At 37.7% G+C, this 18,949-nt stretch overlaps 2 protein-coding genes across 3 annotated transcripts; both read right to left on the bottom strand.

Annotated features, from left to right (window-relative positions):
* Window positions 1-933: 933 nt before the first annotated feature.
* On the bottom strand, window positions 934-4,463 carry LOC118826555 (lactose-binding lectin l-2-like). Its single transcript, XM_036597558.1, has 8 exons — window positions 4,348-4,463; window positions 4,189-4,265; window positions 3,998-4,021; window positions 3,868-3,894; window positions 3,613-3,740; window positions 1,948-2,082; window positions 1,238-1,346; window positions 934-1,140 (listed from the first exon to the last, which is right to left on the bottom strand). The coding sequence occupies exons 2-8, from the start codon at window positions 4,244-4,246 to the stop codon at window positions 1,070-1,072; spliced, it is 552 nt and encodes a 183-aa protein (XP_036453451.1). The 5' UTR covers window positions 4,247-4,265; window positions 4,348-4,463; the 3' UTR covers window positions 934-1,069.
* Window positions 4,464-8,664: 4,201 nt separating this feature from the next.
* On the bottom strand, window positions 8,665-16,564 carry LOC118826554 (lactose-binding lectin l-2-like). Of its 2 annotated transcripts, XM_036597556.1 has the most exons (7): window positions 16,472-16,564; window positions 16,352-16,375; window positions 16,234-16,260; window positions 15,962-16,104; window positions 9,901-10,035; window positions 8,894-9,002; window positions 8,665-8,787 (listed from the first exon to the last, which is right to left on the bottom strand). In XM_036597556.1, exons 1-7 carry the CDS (start codon window positions 16,524-16,526, stop codon window positions 8,717-8,719), a joined length of 564 nt encoding a protein of 187 aa, XP_036453449.1. In that variant the 5' UTR covers window positions 16,527-16,564; the 3' UTR covers window positions 8,665-8,716. The 2 variants fall into 2 exon arrangements, with proteins under 2 accessions (XP_036453449.1, XP_036453450.1); XM_036597557.1 differs by lacking the exon at window positions 16,234-16,260.
* Window positions 16,565-18,949: the final 2,385 nt, after the last annotated feature.

The following is an 18,949-nucleotide window of genomic DNA, read 5'->3' as shown; positions in this document are numbered from 1 at the left end:
ACAATCATTCTTTGTCTTTGGATTCATTTTGTTTGCTGCTTTTTGGAATCTCTTTTTGGCTTTTGACCTTGACTACTGTTTTGCTCAGCCCGATGTTTTGTCAGTTTGCTCTCTCAGTTTTGACCTTAGCCTATCACTGCACTTGTTTTGGCCTTTCCCTTTTATTATTAAAACTTCTAGACTCTCCTATTGGGTAGGACCTCAAGAGCTGAAGAGAAGTCCTAAAGCATTAGATCATGGGTGCACAAGTCCGGTCCTGGAGAGCCGGTGTCCAGCACAGTTTGGTGATTTGCCTGCTCTAACACAGGTTAAATGGGTGTATTTGAGCAGGGAAACCTCTAAACTGTGCTGGACACCAGCCCTCCAGGACCAGAGGTGTGCACCCCTGCATTAAATTAACTCTTAGCATAATTACACAGTGACAAACAAATAAACCAATCATGGTTTGATTTTCAATAGGCGGCACCAATTTCTTGAGAAAAACAATCACTCTTCTGCATAAGTCAGCCTAATGAATGGGCTGTTAAAAATGGAAAAGAGCGACAGCTAACACACTAATATGTCTGTCACAAGCTCCACTGTAAAGCGATTAACGTCTTTTCCATCTCGCCTCAAACACTGCAGTAGTTACAGTCTGGTGCCTAAATGCGTTTCATTTGAAACCCTACTATTTAACTACAGCCACAGAGAGAAGACTTATTAGGTAAGGTCTTATGTTGACTACTTTCAAGACTGCTTGGCTTTCATTGTTACTGTTTTAAGACAACATAATTCCAACTTATTACGATTACTTCTTACTGCAAAAGTCTCCAAACTCACAAAACATATTTCATCACTATTACACCTGTATAGTGATTCAGACCTCAGCAATGGAGGAGTACTGCCTGAAACCACCTGTTATTGCTCATGGCAAAAGGGAGTCTTGTAGAAACATTTTTATTTCAAAAGGCTTTATTTTGGACAGTATCTGTGATGCATCTCTGCATGTCTGCGTCCGATGTCTGATCTGTTTTTTTCTTTATTAACAGCGTCTGACATTTTAACAATATTTTTCTTGGCATTCAGAGTTTCACGCCGGCCTCTTGACACAGACATAGGGATACGGTTGATTACATGGAATATCATTCCAGTTCTTTTCATCTGTAGACAAACAGAAACAAGAATAAAGACTCACGAGAAGATTTTCCAAGATTAGGAAACTTATAAACACAAACAAATTGGATTAACTAGAACTTACCACCCCAGTTCAAGTGCACACAGCACTCGTCATTCAAATGATTGGGTTCATCTTTATTCCACTTGCTGTAGTCGTATTTGGTCCCATCAGACCAGAACCAGCTATCCCTCTGAAAACATAAAGACAGGCTCATGTGTTACACAGGCTTTGAAAACTGGCTCTAAATTCTGATTTAAGACAAGAGTTTTTTGTTACTGCAAGACACAGGCCTGTTTGCTAAGCCATGGCATTTATCTCCAAAATGCTAACTTTACAGGAGAAGGAAAAAACCTACATTCATTTTAATGTAATTCAATGGAACCAGATGTTTTTACAACTCATTTTGGGCTGTTCATCATGAAATTTAAACACTATGTACAAGGGCAACAGGCATTTTTAGATTATGTCAAAAACTGAAAAACGACTAAAATTGGATATATGAGGTTTTCTTCTGACAGCAGTGATAAATAAGATTTTAAACAGACTTCCTTTTTGTACTTACATATAAATGATTTAGTTAGGGTCAGAAATAGGTCTGAATACAAGTAAAGGCAATCTAGTAAAGTTAAAGAGCTTTTTTGCCATTTCCTTTTTGTTTTATCACATTTTAGCACTACTGTGATCTTTTTATCAGTTGTGCTAAAGAAAGTACACAATAAACCACCTGCTACCCGAGTAACTGACTTTACTGTGTCTTCATTATCTAATGTTAGAGCTGCGGTTTCTTTTACCTTCTGACAGTTGTTGAGACCGAGCCATGTGGGATTCTCCTTGGGGTCGTGAACACGGATGAGAGCCTTCACCAGTTGATTTTCGTTTTCATTGTGTATCGAGACCAGGTTAGCGCCCTGATTCAAACAATGAGCCTAGAAAAACAGAGAGAAAAAGAGAGCAAAATCACTGAATTCTTGATGCAAGGCAAATGCTGGATACCCATAACACATCCAAATTTCAAGGTCACCAATGACAGAATCCCATTACATCAGAGTGCAGACCCGGGAGTGGGGCAGGGGTGGTGCCGCACCTCCGAAAGTGGTGGGGCAAAACATACTGTTAAAAAAAAAGGAAAAAAAGTGGCTGGCTAAGTGACTAAATCACTTAGGCCACTGCCTAAAATTGCCTTTCATATCATGCTAATGACATCTTATTAATCTATTCAGAACATGTACTTAATTAAAATACTGATGGATTTCAAGTTTGTTTTCGATGGTGGCAATATTTAGACTGTACTGTAATTGATTTGTGATCTGACTTCAGAGATTTGTACCAAAACTCAAGATTCCCAAAAGAGAATAACAAAACTGCACACTCTTCAGTTCCTATGCTGACAAATGCTGGCTCAGTACTTAAGTAGATTTTCAACCTGCTCCTTTTGAATTTCTGCTTAGGTTGTTTTGGGGAAGATAGTTTTACTTTACTTTTACTTACTTCATTTAGGCTCCTCTACCCACCTCTGAACATGATCATGAACAGTGTCAGTGTTTGTTTTGATGCTGCTTCAATAGCTGCAGCCTCAGATAGCAGTATTTGTTAGCTAATATCTCTGAAGACCATCAGGCTGTTTTCCTACCCAGTTCATTTTCTAAAGATGCACCACAGTATTTTTGGGGGTGTTTTTTTGTGATATTGTATCTCTTTCCATTGGTTTGGATGGTGGACTGCAACGGCCAAAGTGGACTAAATTACACACGTGGGTGTTTGTTTACTGATCAGAAGTTTTGCAAGCGCTATGTTACTCTTACACTCACCACCATGGAAACAGAAAAACAAAAAATAGAGACTGTGTGTACACCAGTTTAAATTTAACCGGTCAGGTCGCTGATACTTGGCCAAAATTATGCTCCATGGTCCATATACCAAAATCTAAAGCATTTCATTATTGTATTGCTTGTATCTCATTGTTTACAGCAGCTCGCAGTGCAGGACTGATATGAGTCTGTAAAGAGTGAAATGTTAAAGCAGCAGGTTGTGCAGACAGTACAGCGAAAATGTGCAGTGGAAAAATGTGCTCTGGTATTGAATTCTCTCATGAATTAGCGCAGTTCAGGTGTGTGGTGCTGCCTGAATTCGGGTGGAGTCTAAAAAAAAAAGTTGGACAGGTCCGCATCAACCAAGGCAGGTCTCCTCCCAGCTGAAATGGAGGCTCCGATTGGCTCTGCTGCTCAGTTTTACTCTGTCTGTTCATGCTGGTCAGCGTTCCGGTGCAGTTTAAGGAAAGCGGAGGTTTTTATGTGTACGCCTGATCTCAAAAAGTAGCAGGGCATCGCCACAGCACTCTGAAAAGTGGTGGGTCGAATGCCTGCTCACCACTGCGGTTCCAGCAGTCCTGGGGTGGGGGCCCTCTAAACAGCCCTTAAAGCCTTCATTCAAATTCAATACAAGAGACCGGACTTTACCTCAGCAGTGGCCCAGTCCACAGCTTGAGAAAAGTAGTTGAAGCAACGTCCATCAAACTTCACCCAGCCGAACGGACAGCTGGGCCCACACTGCTCAGTAGGCATTTCAGGTCTCATTTCAGTTTGTTCTGTTCAAGGAAATGGAGAAATGTCAGGACAGTACTGTAATGACTAACAACTATCAATATGATAATGATAATTGCAGTTTTCTCTGATTTTCTTTGATTCATGCAGTTAACCTGTGAATCTCTTTACCTTTAACTAATGTGCTGAAATCAGTCTCTGAAAAAGCAGATAGAGAATAATATTAATAAGCTGGTCTTTACTGTAATGGCTTTATTAACGAAGAACAAGTATAATAGAAGAGCTGAACTGTCATCATTACCTGATACAGGTTTAATCACCAGATCTGAAACAAGAAAAAGAATCATTCAAAGTGGTCTCCTCTACAGTGAACACTGTACAGTATATTTTACATATTATGCTGTCTGTAAATAGTAATTATATTTATTATATTTGGTATTTCCATCAGTATTGTCAGTGTTACAGTGATGCTAAAAGAGATGAAACTCTTACCAGCTGACGAAGCCAAGAAGAGAACAAAAAGCAATGACATTTGAGTCACGCTACCCATAATGGCTCTTCTTCAGGTTCTAAAAGAAGATCTGATGTGAGTAAATGCAAATATAATCTGAAAATAACAATAAAAGTAAAGTAGAATAAACATTTTCATACCTGCAGATAGTTCTTGATGCAGGTCTTGATGAGGAATCTCTTGTGATTCAGTGATTAGATGTACTGCTGTGGGGAAAGTGCTGTAGTTTTATACTCTTCAGAAAGTGGTGAACACCCCCACAAACTCCAGATCCCACCCAACTCTTCATGTTGGAAGAAAAATTGATTGAAAATGAGCTTTCTTGGAAACTGTTCTGATTCCTTCATGCTGCATGTTTTCCATCTTGTGCATTCCAGTCAAATTTCTGGATATGTGATTAAGCACTTGTGGCACCTTTTTAAAAGAGAAAAGGAGACATTCTGAACTAGTGTGATATTTTATATGGGTACAACTATGAATGCATTACAAAGAAAGCATTCTAGAAAAAGCCCTTAAATCATTTCCTTATTATGTTGTCTGCATAATAAGGTGCTTTAAAAGAGCTGTGTGAATCTATTACAGGCCTGGTGGCAGGATTTATTAGGCAAGGGGGTGAAAGAAATGACTGAGAGGGCACGACTCCCCTTAAACAATGACCCATGACTCTTTACGGTAAAATTAATTAATTATTAACTTTAATAAACAGTGGTGTACCAACACTAGCCACACTTACTGGAAATCAAATAAAACTATAAACTGCACTTTACCCAGCTCTGCCAGAACCAACAGAAAGGACACACAGTGCTGCTGATGCGAATCGCCACTCTTACACAGCGCTGCTGCTTTGTACTGCTTTTTGTCCGCTTTTTAAACGTGACTTGACTGCTTCTCCCTGCATAATTATTGCAGACAAACAAACAAAAAAAAACTTACCTTAACTCAGACCTGATGCAGCTTTGAATCTCTTATGAGTTTCTCTTCTATTCCCTGCAGAATTTTGTTTTAAGGTCCCGTTCAAATGTCCAAACGAATTAGCTGTGCTATCCTGGGGTGCAACAAGGTGTCTGTACAGCAGGCTTTGGTGTTAGACTGGAATGATATCTGTCCAAGAGGATTAAGAGAGAGGAAACGTGATGAATATTTCCAAAAACATACCATATAACATACATACTTGAGGCAATTCACTGCATTAAAATGGATATTGTTCTAAGATGACAGTTCAGCTCTGCTGCACTCTTAAAAATTATAGCTCTTCAAGGGTTCTTTAGTGAAGAAAATGGTTCTATATAGAATCATGCACACTCAAACAGCTCTTTGTATGATTAAAGGGTTCTTTGCATTCTGAAAACGTTCTTCAGATTGATGGAGAATGTGCTGTAGATGGTTCTATATAGAACTTTTTTGAGAAGCGTTTTATACAGCACCAAAAAGCTTTCTTCTATTGTTACAATGTCAAGATTGTAATTGTTAGGTGTAATACCCGCCTTCGCCACCAGCCTCACCTGAGTACTGACTTACTTCCTAGTTACACCCTGACCTCTCTCACCTGCAGCTCATTTACCTCCCTATATAAGGACCTTCGATAACACTGGCTCTCTGTGAGGTATTGCCAGTTAATCTGCATGCCAAGCCTTGTTTCCTCTTGACTGTTGGATATTTTGGATTACCTAGACCCTTTTCTGAACTCTTGGACTCTGTGTTCTGTTTTTTTTTTTACTTTTGGACTGTTTCTGGCTCTGCTTTTGGTTTTTATGTGTTTTGAGTAAACGGGTATCATATTCCAATCTGTCTGGAGAGTCTCCCTTACAGTAATAATGAGACATTCCTCATATTATTATTATTATTCTTTTTCATCTAGAACCACAAAACTTTGCATATATGTGTATGTATATATAAATATATATATATATATATATATATATATATATATATATATATATATATATATATATTATATATATATATATATGCATATATATATATATATATATATATATATATATATATATATATCAGAATGTAATGATTTGCAAATCTCATAGACCCATATTTTTTTCACAATAGAACATATAACACATATCAGATGTTGAAAGTGAGACATTTTACCATTTCATGAAAAACATTAACTCATTTAGAACTTGATGGCGACAACGCATCTCAAAAAAGTTGGGATGGGGCAACAAAAGGCTGGAAAAGTAAGTGCTGCTAATAAAAAAACAGCTGAAGGAATAAATTGCAACTAACTCACATGACTGAAAAAGAGCATTTTAGAGAGCCAGAGTCTCTCAGAAGCAAAGATGGGCAGAGGTTCACCAACCTGTGAAAAACTGCATCTAAAAATTATGAAACAATTTCAGAAAAATGTTCCTCAATGTAAAATTGCAAAGACTTTGGATATCCCACTATGTACAGTACATAAAAGATTTAGAGAATCTGGAGAAATCCCTGTACACAAAGGACAAAGGCCCACGGTCAATATTGGATGCTTGTGATCACTGGGCCCTCAGATGGCACTGCATAAAAAACATGCATGATTCTGTACTAGAAATCACTGCATGGGCTCAGGAACACTTCCAGAAATCTGTAAACACAGTTCGCCGTGCAATCCACAAACGCAAATTAAAGCTGTACCATGCAAAGAAGAAATCATATATAAACAGTATCCAGAAACGCTTCCAACTTCTCTGGGCCCAAGCTCATTTAAGATGGACTGAGGCAAAGTTGAAAAGTGTCCTGTGGTCCAATGAATCAAAATTTTAAATTCTTTTTGAAAACCATGGACACTGCATCCTCCACGCTAAAGACCTCCCTGCTTGTAATTATCACACAGTTCAAAAGCCAGCATCCATGATATGGTGGAGCATTAGTGCACACGGCATAAGTAACTTGCACATCTGTGAAGGCACCATTAATGCTGAACAAAATATACAGGTTTTGGCAAAATATGCTGCCGTCCAGACAACATCTCTTTCAGGGAAGGCCATGCATAGCATCCACCACAACAGCATGGCTTTGCAGAAGAAGAGTCCAGGTGCTGAACAAACCTGCCTGTAGTCTAGACCTTTCACCAATAGAAAACATTTGGTGCATCATGAAACGAAAAATCCGGCAAAGAGGACCCAGGACTGTTGAGCAGCTAGAATCCTACATCAGACAAGAATGGGACAACATTCCTCTCCCAGAACTCCAGCAATTGGTCTCCTCACTTCCCAGATGTTCATAGGCTGTTGTTAAAAGAAGAGAGGATGCTACACAATTCTAGAGGTGGCCCTGTCCCAACTTCTTTGAGATGCGTTGCTGCTATCAAGTTCTAAATGAGTTAATGTTTTTCATGAAATGGTAAAATGTCTCACTTTCAACATCTGATATATGTTCTATGTTCTATTGTGAATAAAATATGGGTCTATGAGATTTGCAAATCATTACATTCTGTTTTTATTTACATTTATTTACATTTTACATAGCGTCCCAACTTTTTTGGAATTGGGGTTGTAAAATTACGAATTTCGAGGCAGCATCGTTAGCATAGCACAAGAAGAGGCTAAACGGATAAACAATTAGTAGTCGGTCACCACGTAATGACTGGATTTGCATATTTCCTCCCACACAGCAATCAGATATCAATCAGGTGTAAAAGAGAATGTTTCATTGTAGAGAAACTTGACTGATTTCTTTACAGTGGTGGTTTATAAAAACCAGAGGTCACATCATCTACAATAGCCATGGCAAAAATAGCCTTTTTATTTACTATGGAAAACCAGTTTTTATAGTTATGTAGTTTTTATATATAATAATGATGGGGAAATCGAGGTAATTTGACAAAACACTTTTCCTTTGGGGACTGTTTTACCTCACAACACCAAGCATATATCACTCCACTTTGAATGGATTTTAAGGCATAATTTAAGTCAAAAGTTTCCTCAAAACTATTATATAAAGAAAGTCTCAGGCATCAGATAGCACATTTGAAACCATTTCATGTAATACCTTTCTGTGAGGGAGCTTTTTGAGGCATTAACCTCTTCAGACGTCTGGTTCCTATCACCATCACTGTGAACAATTCTGACTCAGCAAGTTTCTCTACAACAGAGCATTTCACACCAAATCATTCTGACCACTTTTGTTTACATCTTAACCATTAACTATGCAGAGAATCCTGTGCACACTTTATATGTTGCAGTTTTACACTGAATCCTTCAGTTAATAATTCAACTAAAAACCTAACTAGCCTGTTAGCCGGTTAGCTGGCTGCTGAGCTGGTCATCCTAGACCAAGTTAGATCTCTGCTTGTGAACCTCAGAAGATCAACTCAGATGTTCAACACTGTCTCAGTGTGTAAAAATGAGCATTAAATCACCAAAAACTCTAAATACTGCTCATTCTTCATATGCATCCTTTATTTTCAGAATGATTTTTTTTTTATTTAATTACAATACAAATTTTAGATTAACAGCTTCTGCAATTTTAAAACATTTTAATTCTGCCATGTGTTTCCTGGCCCTTACAGTTTTACCACCGTCTCTTGACGCAGACAAATGGATGCGCCTCATTGCATGGAATATCATTCCAGTTCTTCTCCACTGTAGGCAAAGAGGAACAAGGTCACTCACTGAAAGATGTTCAGGATTAGGAGAATAAGCAGAACTTAAGCAAAAATCTTCTGTTTAAGTTTTGATTGAAACTTACTCCCCCAGTTCATGTGCACACAACACTCTCCATAGCTATGATTTGGCTCTTTTTTATTCCACCTGCTGTACACAAATCTGGTTCCATCAGACCAGATCCAGCTGTTCTTCTGCAAAGACAAACACACATTCATGGTGTAGATAAAGAGGTTTTACATTTTAAGATTTTTTTTAATTAAAAGGCTGGACATTTCTATAGTGAAGTTATATCCACATGCCTCTTTGCTAAAATATTGGGATTGATAGCATGTGAAACATCTACATTTAGTTTATTATAATTGTTACTGTTGAGATATTAAGGAAAACTTGATGTATGTATGTATGTATGTATGTATGTATATACTGAATTGTTGATGTATGCTTAAATGCACTTATTTTCTGGCTAGAACCAGAAAATATATCAGAAAGATGTTAACATTAGCATTGATCAGTATTATAGAGAATGAACACTTTTTCTGTAGGGTTAAAAACGCAGTACAATGATGAAAATTCAGTTTGCAAGTTTTGGACCATGTCTTCAACATATGATGGTCATGTGAGGGAAGATTGATTGAGGGAGGAGAGAGAATTCTGAGGACTTTAGCTTGAGTACTGGATGACTTCTGCCTGGAGCCAGAAGGTCGGACCCCCCCCAGCCAATGTTTAATAACTGTGGTAAGACTGAGGAATTGGAAAGAGATTGGAAGGTGGTTGGGATTGCAAAAACTCTGCCATGGAAAATAGTATTAGAAAATCATAACAGAAAACAGGTCTTCTTCATTTTTCATCTTGAAGAAACCGATTTCTTCGAAAAAATATGTACTGCACAAAATGCACTGTTGTAAAAAGATTTTCTAGTGCCGTGCTGTCCAGCTCTGAGCAGTACAGTGTTACAGTATATGTGTAAAATAACTGTACATGATGCATATAATAAAGTGATCATTTGAAATTACTTTACATTTTATCACAATAGTAAAATATCTCTGCTTGTTTTTCAAAATCATCAATCATGTTTGAACATTGCTGTACCTTGTGACAATTTGAGAGTCCGATCCACGTAGGTTTCTCTTTAGGGTCATAAGCGCGGATCAGGGCTTTGACCAGCTGGTTTTCATTTTCATTGTGTATTGAGACCAAATTGGCACCCAGACTTAAACAGTGAGTCTAGAAAGAGAATAAATATGTTAGCTGTGCATTTTCATTTGGTCATTGTTCATTAAAACATTGACATCAATACAAAGAAGAGTCATATGAGGTCAGGTGTTAAATCCTTTAGGTATATGAATGTATTCATACCTCTGTGATAATGCTGAATCCTGCTAGCACCCCTATGGGATTCCTATGTTGGCATCAAGCTAACAGTGATTTACATTAACTTTTTTGTGGTTCTAGATTAAACAGCTGAAGCTTTTAAAGACGTTCCATCATTTATTTGAAGCTTTTCACAGAGATTTGCATATATTTTACTTTGTAAGTTGCACATATCTAAGACGTCCACAAGGCCCAGAGTGACATTTTAAACTCAAAGGTCCCACCTATTATAAATCCTAAATATTTGGGAACTGACAATAGTTGATTCCACTGTCAGTTCCTGTTCATGGCAATGGTTAATATATCATGTTAGATTTTCTGTTCAGCTCTTGAAGTTCTAACCAATGGGAGAGCTCACTTGGCTGTATCTACATAAATACCACAGAGACAAAAACACTGACTGGACAAATTTCCATTTGATGTTTCAAGATTTGAAGCTTTTTGTTTTCAAACAAATAGTAACACGGAAATTGCTACAATATTTGCAGAGTTTAAATACAATAAGCTTAATGGGTCTATTCAATAAAATCGAACTAAAAATTTTAGATGTATTTTTTTATTTTACCAAAAATTCCCCACTTATACCGTTATTGGCTTGCCTGGGGGCCCAAGTAATTCAGGGCAACTTATTGGCCTATTTTTTCTTTTTTTTGATGAGATTTATTTATTCCCCTTCACCATCAGGGCCTACCCAGATTGACCATAGGTTTACATAATTGAACAGGGAAAGAATATTTTAATAAACCAAATTTGGTAGGATTGATGAAATTTCATTTGTTTTCTGTGAGTGTATGGTCAATCACATCATTATGCTCTCAGCCCTCCAATCGCTGCACAGCAACCATCCAGGGACTTGGCTAGAGCTGTTTCATCGCCAGGATGGTCAATGTGGCTGGGAGGCTATGTAGCACCCCACTACTGGCCGTACTCCATTGGGAGGTGAGGAGGCTTATGGGTAGGTGCGCACCCCCGGACTGCTTACTGTTGTATTTTGTTGTTATGTTGCTGTTTGTTTTGTTATGAGGTATATGTAAGTGTTTATGTTGTTGTTTACGTGTCTGGGAGTGGGTATTTTGTTTTGGGGAGGGGGTCACCATTGGTTGGTAGCCTATGGCTGCTGGTGACCTCTCCTTAGGTTTGCTGTTGTGTTGTGTTGTGTGTCTTTCTGCTGGCATGAATGAAAGAGCACTTACTCACTGCATTCATTGTGCCCTCCCCAATGTCTTACTGTATACCAAAAACACAATATATGTTTGTTTTACAGATCAAATACTACTGATCCAATACTACAGTTGTATGAAAAAGTTTGTTTTGTTGAATTTAAGTTAACAGAAACTCTACAGAGAGTTTTTTTCCCCAACGTTGATAAAAATAAATAAACAATAATTGTGCATTAAACATGCAGAAGTGTGTTCTCTGCAGAGGATGTGTTACCTTATTTTCTAGTGATCATGAATAGCATTATCTTTTAAAGGGGAGTTCCAAAGGGGGATTTCTGCTTATTTTCCACACAATTAAATCAATTCTTAAAGTGGAATTCCACAGATTCCTCACAAATTCTGCATAATTAAATGCTTAAGATGTAAACAATGTAATTCAAAGTGGTTTGGTATGAAATGCTCCATTCTAGAGAAACTCGCCAAGTCAGAATTGTTCACAGTGGTGGCGAAAGGAACCAGATGTCTGAAGAGTTTAAGCTCCCTTACAGAAAGTTATTAAATGAAAAGGTTAGATCTACGCTTCCTGATGCATTGTTTTATGATCAATCTTAGACTTAAAATGTATTTCAGTTCATTTATTTTAATCCAGTCACGACAGAGAGGTACATGCAGTGCATTGTGAAGCAAAATAGCCCCAAAAGAAGTTATTTTTCCATATTTATGACTATTTTACCATCATCATCATTGCATATAAAAACTCAGAAGACATGTGTAGGTTCAATGGTTGGTTTGGATAGTAAAATGGCTATATTTGTGTTGATCCCTGGTTCCTATCAGCACCACTGTCAGGAAATCTGAGTCCGCAGGTTTCTCTACAATGAACCATTTCACACCAAACCACTCTGAATGACTTTGTTTACATCTCAAGAAATTATTCAGACATTTTGAAAAACTGGTGGAATTCCCCTTTAAGATGAATCAGCCATTAAAACATCAATCCTTAAGATGTAAACAAAGTCATTCAGAGTGGTTTGGTGTGAAACACTCTGTTGTAGAGAAACTTACAGTCTGAATTGTTCACCGTGGTGGTGATAGGAACCAGACGTCGGAAGATGAAAAACTTAATGCCTCTAAAAGCTCCTTCACAGAAAGTTAATAAATGAAATGGTCACAGATGAGCTGCCTGATGCCTAAAACCAGTAGTGTAGTGATATCTGAATATGTGGATATACAGTCATATACATATAACATACTGAGAAAAAAATTGAATGGCCTGTGCAAAAGTGTCCACAATATTTATGTCCATATATTTTATGTTTTCCAATATGTGAAATTTAGCAAATAAACAGAAATTGTTCACTAAAATTCCCAGAAAAATGCAAAGTTTGTTCTCTGTAGAAGTTCTTCTCATCAAAAAATATTTTCAATTGACAAAAATATGTAATTCATCAAGGGGTGTATAAACTTTTGCATGTAGTGCTTAAAATTGCTTATTTTACGTAAGTTTATTCATTTGTTATGTCAAATGTGAAAGTTAAAAACTCATGAAAATTGACTAAAGATGGGAGAATTAAATCATGATTTGTTGGGTTGGATTGTGGGTGTTGGTGTTACTGTTGTCATCATTATTTCATAAATTCAAATAACGTGCTTTGACATGTTAAATTTACACTCGTGCTACATATCAGCTATCTGATAGCTGGTTTTATATTAATGTTATGACCGTATCATGAAGGTGGGAAAAAGAAGAACACTAGAAAACATTGCAAGACATAAAGGTGCACACTGGCTATGACAGGATATGACTTGTGGATGAATGTAAAGTCTTTGCTGGTCAACTCAAAGTCCAACACGAAATACACAGACACAAACGCATCTCTAGTAATGTTCAGACATGTATACGGTAAATCAGTCTCCTCAGACATGTGTATATGCACCACTGGTGCCAGATACATTGTTTTACCATGGTTTTAAGATAAAGTTACGGTTTAATTTTAAATTCTTTAATCCATTCATGTGTAGAGGTATACACAGGGTACCCCTATACCTCTAAAGTAGCACACAAAACTTTTTCTACCACTATTTTTTAACATAAACAACAATACAAGTAAAATAAAATGGCTATATTTGTGTTGTAGACATTGTGACCTCTGGTTCCCATCAGCACCTCAGTGAAGAAATCAGAGTTTTGTACTAAGAATGATTTCCTATCAAACCACTCTGGATGACTTTGCTCACATATCAGCAATCAAATTATGCTGACATCTAAAAAAATGGTGGCATTCCCCTCTAAGATATAGATAAGATTAAATGGTAGAGGCCAAGACGTCTGAAGATCAGCAGATTTCATGTCCTGTTAAACGGTTGTGGTTTTCACAGCTGCTGCATTAGAGATCACATCTTTTCCACTGAAGGTGTGAGGGGAATCAGAGATTGTGTAATTTTACTCTTGGCTTTGGTTGTGAAACACTTTTTCATTTTTTTCCACTCCTGACTATCAGCTTTCCTGTACAACACAGAATGTGATTACATCTTTTTACTGCTGCAGTTTATAGTGGAGATTATTAATACACTGTTATTACATTTTAATCTATTCTCTGAAAGGAAGCAAAAAAAGAGAGATTAAAACAGCTAAATGCCAATGAATGCCATGCTCTGTTTACTAGTTCATCAAATCATCAAACAAGCACCATTAACAGAGCCTTCTCCAGAATGTGCTCAGCACCATGCAAATTATCTGATTCTGTCGATGCTTTGCTGGATAGCTTCAACGCAAAAATTGCCAGTGTCATGGATGAGATTGCACCAGTTAAAGTTAAAACCATGTCATGCCAACAGAATGCTACTACAGTTCAACTCCAAAAGAGAGAATGCAGGATGGCTGAATGCAGATGGCTTAAAACCAAGCTTCAGATCCACAAAGAAATCTTCAAAGATAGGCTGCTTGATTACATCAAAATAATGGGCAAAGCTAGACTATCATGGCCCCTGAACTAGTATCAACTGAGAGATGTAATGAGTTTGCAGAATTTTTTAAACCATAAAATCCATAAAACGAGGCAAGCTATTGATACATCTGTATCCACCAAAGGGCCGTGTTCTCTCCATTACCATGTAAAGATGTCATGGTTAAAATGTCCCAGTTTAGTGCTATTAATAATGACATTCTGATTGATACGGTGAGTCATCTCAAATCACCCACTTGTAGTCTTGACACGTTACCAACCAACTACTTCAGATAGTAAACACCTCACTCATGTCGGTGTTTTTCCTGTCACATTTAAAACTGCAGTTGTGAAGCCTCTCTTACCTAGACTTACCAACTGAGTAATTACAGGTGGATTTTGAATTTACCTTTCACTGGAAAAATCATTGAGAAAATTATCTTCAAGCAACTTACTGGCTTTCTGTCCTTAAATACGTATCTAGACAAATTCAGTCAGGATATCGACCTAATCATGGTACTGAAAGAGCTCTAATTAAGGTTCTTAATGAAATTCACTTAAATACAGACTTTGGAAAAGTATCTGTTCTACTACTGCTTGATCTTAGCGCTGTCTTCGATACCATTGACCATAAAAATCTTAAGGATAGACTTGAGAACTCGGTTGGTATCTCAAAAACTGTCCTAATATAGTTCAGTTCATACCTGCAAAGAATGGATTACTTCCTCAAAATAGAAAACAGTGTTTCTGAGACAGTGCCAGTGACCTGTGGTGTCCTCCAGGGCTCAGTTCTTGGGCTGCTCTTATTTAATTTGTACAGGCTTCCTCTTGGCCAAATACTGCAAGACTGTGGGATATCTTACCACATCTATGCAGATGATACTCAGATCTACTTGGCGCTATGGAACACTTGACTCACTTTGTAAGTGCCTTGAGCACATCACTAACTGGATGGAACAAAACTTCCTGCAGTTGAATAAAAATAAAACAACAATAAGACATTATTTTATTCGGGAATAGCAATGAGAGGCACAGACTGGCTGACTGACAGTCATATCAAAGCAGTTACTAAATCAGCTTTTTATCACCTTAGGAACATCAACAAGATCAGACTAAAACAGACCAGGATTCAAAATGCAGCTGCCAGAGTCTCACTAGGAGTAAAAGAAGGGAACACATCACCCCCCGTTCTTAAATTCTTACAGTGGCTGCCAGTCTGTTACAGAATAGAGTTTAAGGTACTATTACAGGTGTATAAATCTAAAAATGGTTCAGGAGCAGCGTATTTATCCGACATGCCGCAGCAATATGAGCTGAGCAGAACTCTCAGATCATTATGAACTAGTCAGTTAGTCCTGCTGAACATAAAGACTAAATATGGAGAAGCAGCGTTTAAAACACTGTTAGCTCTACTGCACTTCTTTACTGTAATGGTGCTTTATTATTCTAATTTCATTTTTATTTTGATTTTCATTTGAATAATTCTTCTGTTTTCAAATCTGTTGTTTTAATAATGTTTCTAATTTCTATTCTTCATTAATTTATTACCTTTTAAATTATAATTTGAATTAATTTATATTTCATCATTGTACTTGTCTTGCCTTTAATGTATTTTCTTTCGAAGACTATTAAGTCTCAAGTCTTTTTGGACTAAGTGAATAAAATGAGGCTTACCTCAGCAGAGACCCAGGTTATGCCTTGGTCAAAATACTTGAAGCAGCGCCTGGCGTAGGTCACCCATCCTGATGGACAAGGTGAGCATGAAGGGTTCTGCACAGAAAAATACTCTGTTTCAGGGTGTCTGTCTTGCATGGACTCTAAAAGGAAAAAAAGAAACACCAATAAGTCTCTACAAAGTACAAGAAACTGTTTAGATGCTGACTTTACTGGAGATTTTTGGTGATTTTTTGAATCACAGCACTGAAACGCACAGCTCTTCTCTTTACCTTTCACTAATTCATCCCAGTCTGATACTAAAACGAGACAGAAAAACAGTGTTAGTGCTCTTCAGAACATGACTGCGGTGATTAACTGTGTCAAGAAGTGCTTAATGTCCATCATTACCTGGTGCAGGTGTCACAACCAGAGCTTAAAGAAGAGAAGATGTGATCATAAAATGTTATCATTCATTATCATTTAGAATTTGTGTTATGTTGAACTGATACTTTAAGATATGTAACTTACCCAAAGCTGTAGAAGTCATGGAGATGACTAAAAGCAATTCAATTAGATGAACCATACTTGCTGTTTGATTTGTGGTTGGAACAATTTGCAGGTTAGAGCCCAGAATGAACTTCAATGTTAGAATTGTTAGAAAGACTAGATCCACTCTTGATTTCTGCTGGTCTCCACCCTCTAAGCATACTTGCCAATTGCATGTTTGTAAGGGGGTTGTATCAAAAATGTGTTTGGTGGCAGGGTGTATTGTGTGATGGGAGGAGAGGGACAGGATATATAACAGTGTCAACAAATCAGCTCCATAGATTTAGTGAAATAGCCCCAAATTAGCATACTTCACAAAAGCCCCGATTGTCCCCAAACAGTGGACAGTGATGACTCTCAGTGGTTTTGGAATGGGGAAGACCACAGAAGCCCTGGACCATATCAATTTGAGCTTCTAGCCACACTAGAATATTCAGCCCCTGAAACTGCAGCTGAAGATTCAAGAGGTCCAGGTTTTTGGAAAACCACCTACTGTCACAATTGTGAGTGACAACATTTGGAAGGTAGTTGCCCTCTTTTACACAACAGAGAACCAACCACCCACTATTATGCCATGGATTCAGGCTACGAATGCAGCAAAAGGAAATTATAGTTTTATTTTAATTAAATTTCACACACAGTATCTGTACTGTTGGAGATGTTGCTTGTATTAAAAACTCAGAAGAAGTACTTTTTCAGTTCTCTCAAAAAAAAAGTTTTAGAATTTTTTGTACTTTTATATTTTCTCTTTCCTCTTCATTTTTATCATTCTGGGTGAACCATGAATTGCCCCATATCATGCAATTCAATAGGGAAGCACTGCCAGACAGGCTTAGTCTGGGCTATGTGAGCTATGCAGTCAGAACGTATGTTCCACTTCTGTTCTGTAGTGATGTAGGATCACAATAAAGCTTTCTATAAAGTGAGGAAAACTCTCCCACCCTGTGTTTTAATTAAATATAAACAGCCAAAAGCTACAGTTTGCAGGGGAAAGAAAAAATGTGGTGTATGTGGAGGGGAGTGCATAAATGCTTTAACTGTGGGGGAGATCATAGAGCAACATATATAGGATGTGAGGTGTGCAAAAAAAGGTCCAAAGTGTTAGAGTTAAAAAAGGTCTCTTATGCAGAAGCACTAATGAAAGACCAGCACCTCAGGGGTGGCTCTGACACTGAATGTCACAGGTAGGCCTGATGTTGGCCTCAACTTTCAGTGTCCTATTACTAAAGACCCTCTAGTTGTGGAGAAAGTTGGGTTTGTGATGTTCATGGCTGATGTAGTTACCTGCACAGCCTAGATGGGTGGTAGAACAGAGAGGATTAAGATAATTGTATGATCTGCAGATATGAAAAGAATAACCTGGGCCTCGATTAGCACTGGGCTAACAGAAAGGGCTGTTCAGACACAGTCCAGTGACAGCCTGTAATGGTCCTTTCGAATATTACAGTATATGCCTGGGTCTTATTGCAAATGGTCAAGATTTTAAAATAATTGTGGCCAGTAGAAACTACATGCCAGATGTTATCTGTGTACAAGAAACATGGTTGAAACCTGTGCAGATATGTGAGCTTTTGCAGAGATAGAGATCAGGGTAACGGTGGAGGTGTAATGACTTTTATAAGTGACAGGATTTAAAGTTCTTAACATAAGAGATGTGTTTAAGTCAATTGTGCTAGAGATACGGGATAGCTCTGGGAAGCTTAGGGTGATTCATCTGTACAATCCAAGCAATAAACTTACTTAGATATGTTGGAAATTTTAATGCACACAGTACATTGTGAGGTAGTTCAGTCATGGATAGCAATGGAAGAGTTCCTCCTTAATGATGGCAGTGGCCCCAGACTTAAACTGGGAATGGAGGTTAGTAGAGTAACAAGGCAGTTCTTGCCCAAATTGAATTTTAACAAAGCTGCCTGGATAAAGTTTGCTTATATCTGTGACTTGGGGCTACAAGAATAGTCGATTAATGGGGATATTGATAAATATAATCAGGAGCTTTGCTCTATTTTGTACAAGCCTGCAAAGGAGGCCATACCTCAAAAAATATCCTAGACAGAAGAAAGCTGTACGTTGGTGGACAGTGGGAAGTTCTGTAGTGATGTGGGATCACAGTAAAGCTTTATATAAAGTGAGGAAAACTCTCCCACCCTGTGTTTTAATTAAAAACAATCAGGCACAAGTGGTAGTAGAAAACTTAGAAAATGGCAAAAAAAAGTACTGGAGAAAAAAATTGACAATATTGGGACAGTAAGCGAAGTTTGGGGAATGATCAAGAAAATTAGTGGTGTAAGAAAAGGTAGTGAAATACCTGTGTTGCAGTATGAGGATACACAAGCAGTGTTTGATAAAGAAAAGGCGGAACTATTAACACAAACTTTTCAGTCCATAGCTCAGCATGTCTAACCAATGTGATGAGTGTTTGCAGGGATTAGGTTTTATCACAATATCCTGGGGCACTAC

This window comes from Colossoma macropomum, unplaced genomic scaffold (assembly GCF_904425465.1).
Source record: "Colossoma macropomum unplaced genomic scaffold, Colossoma_macropomum, whole genome shotgun sequence".
Classification (NCBI taxonomy): domain Eukaryota; kingdom Metazoa; phylum Chordata; class Actinopteri; order Characiformes; family Serrasalmidae; genus Colossoma; species Colossoma macropomum.
Note: the sequence above shows the minus strand (reverse complement) of the source record. Positions and strands in the feature narration are given on the sequence as shown.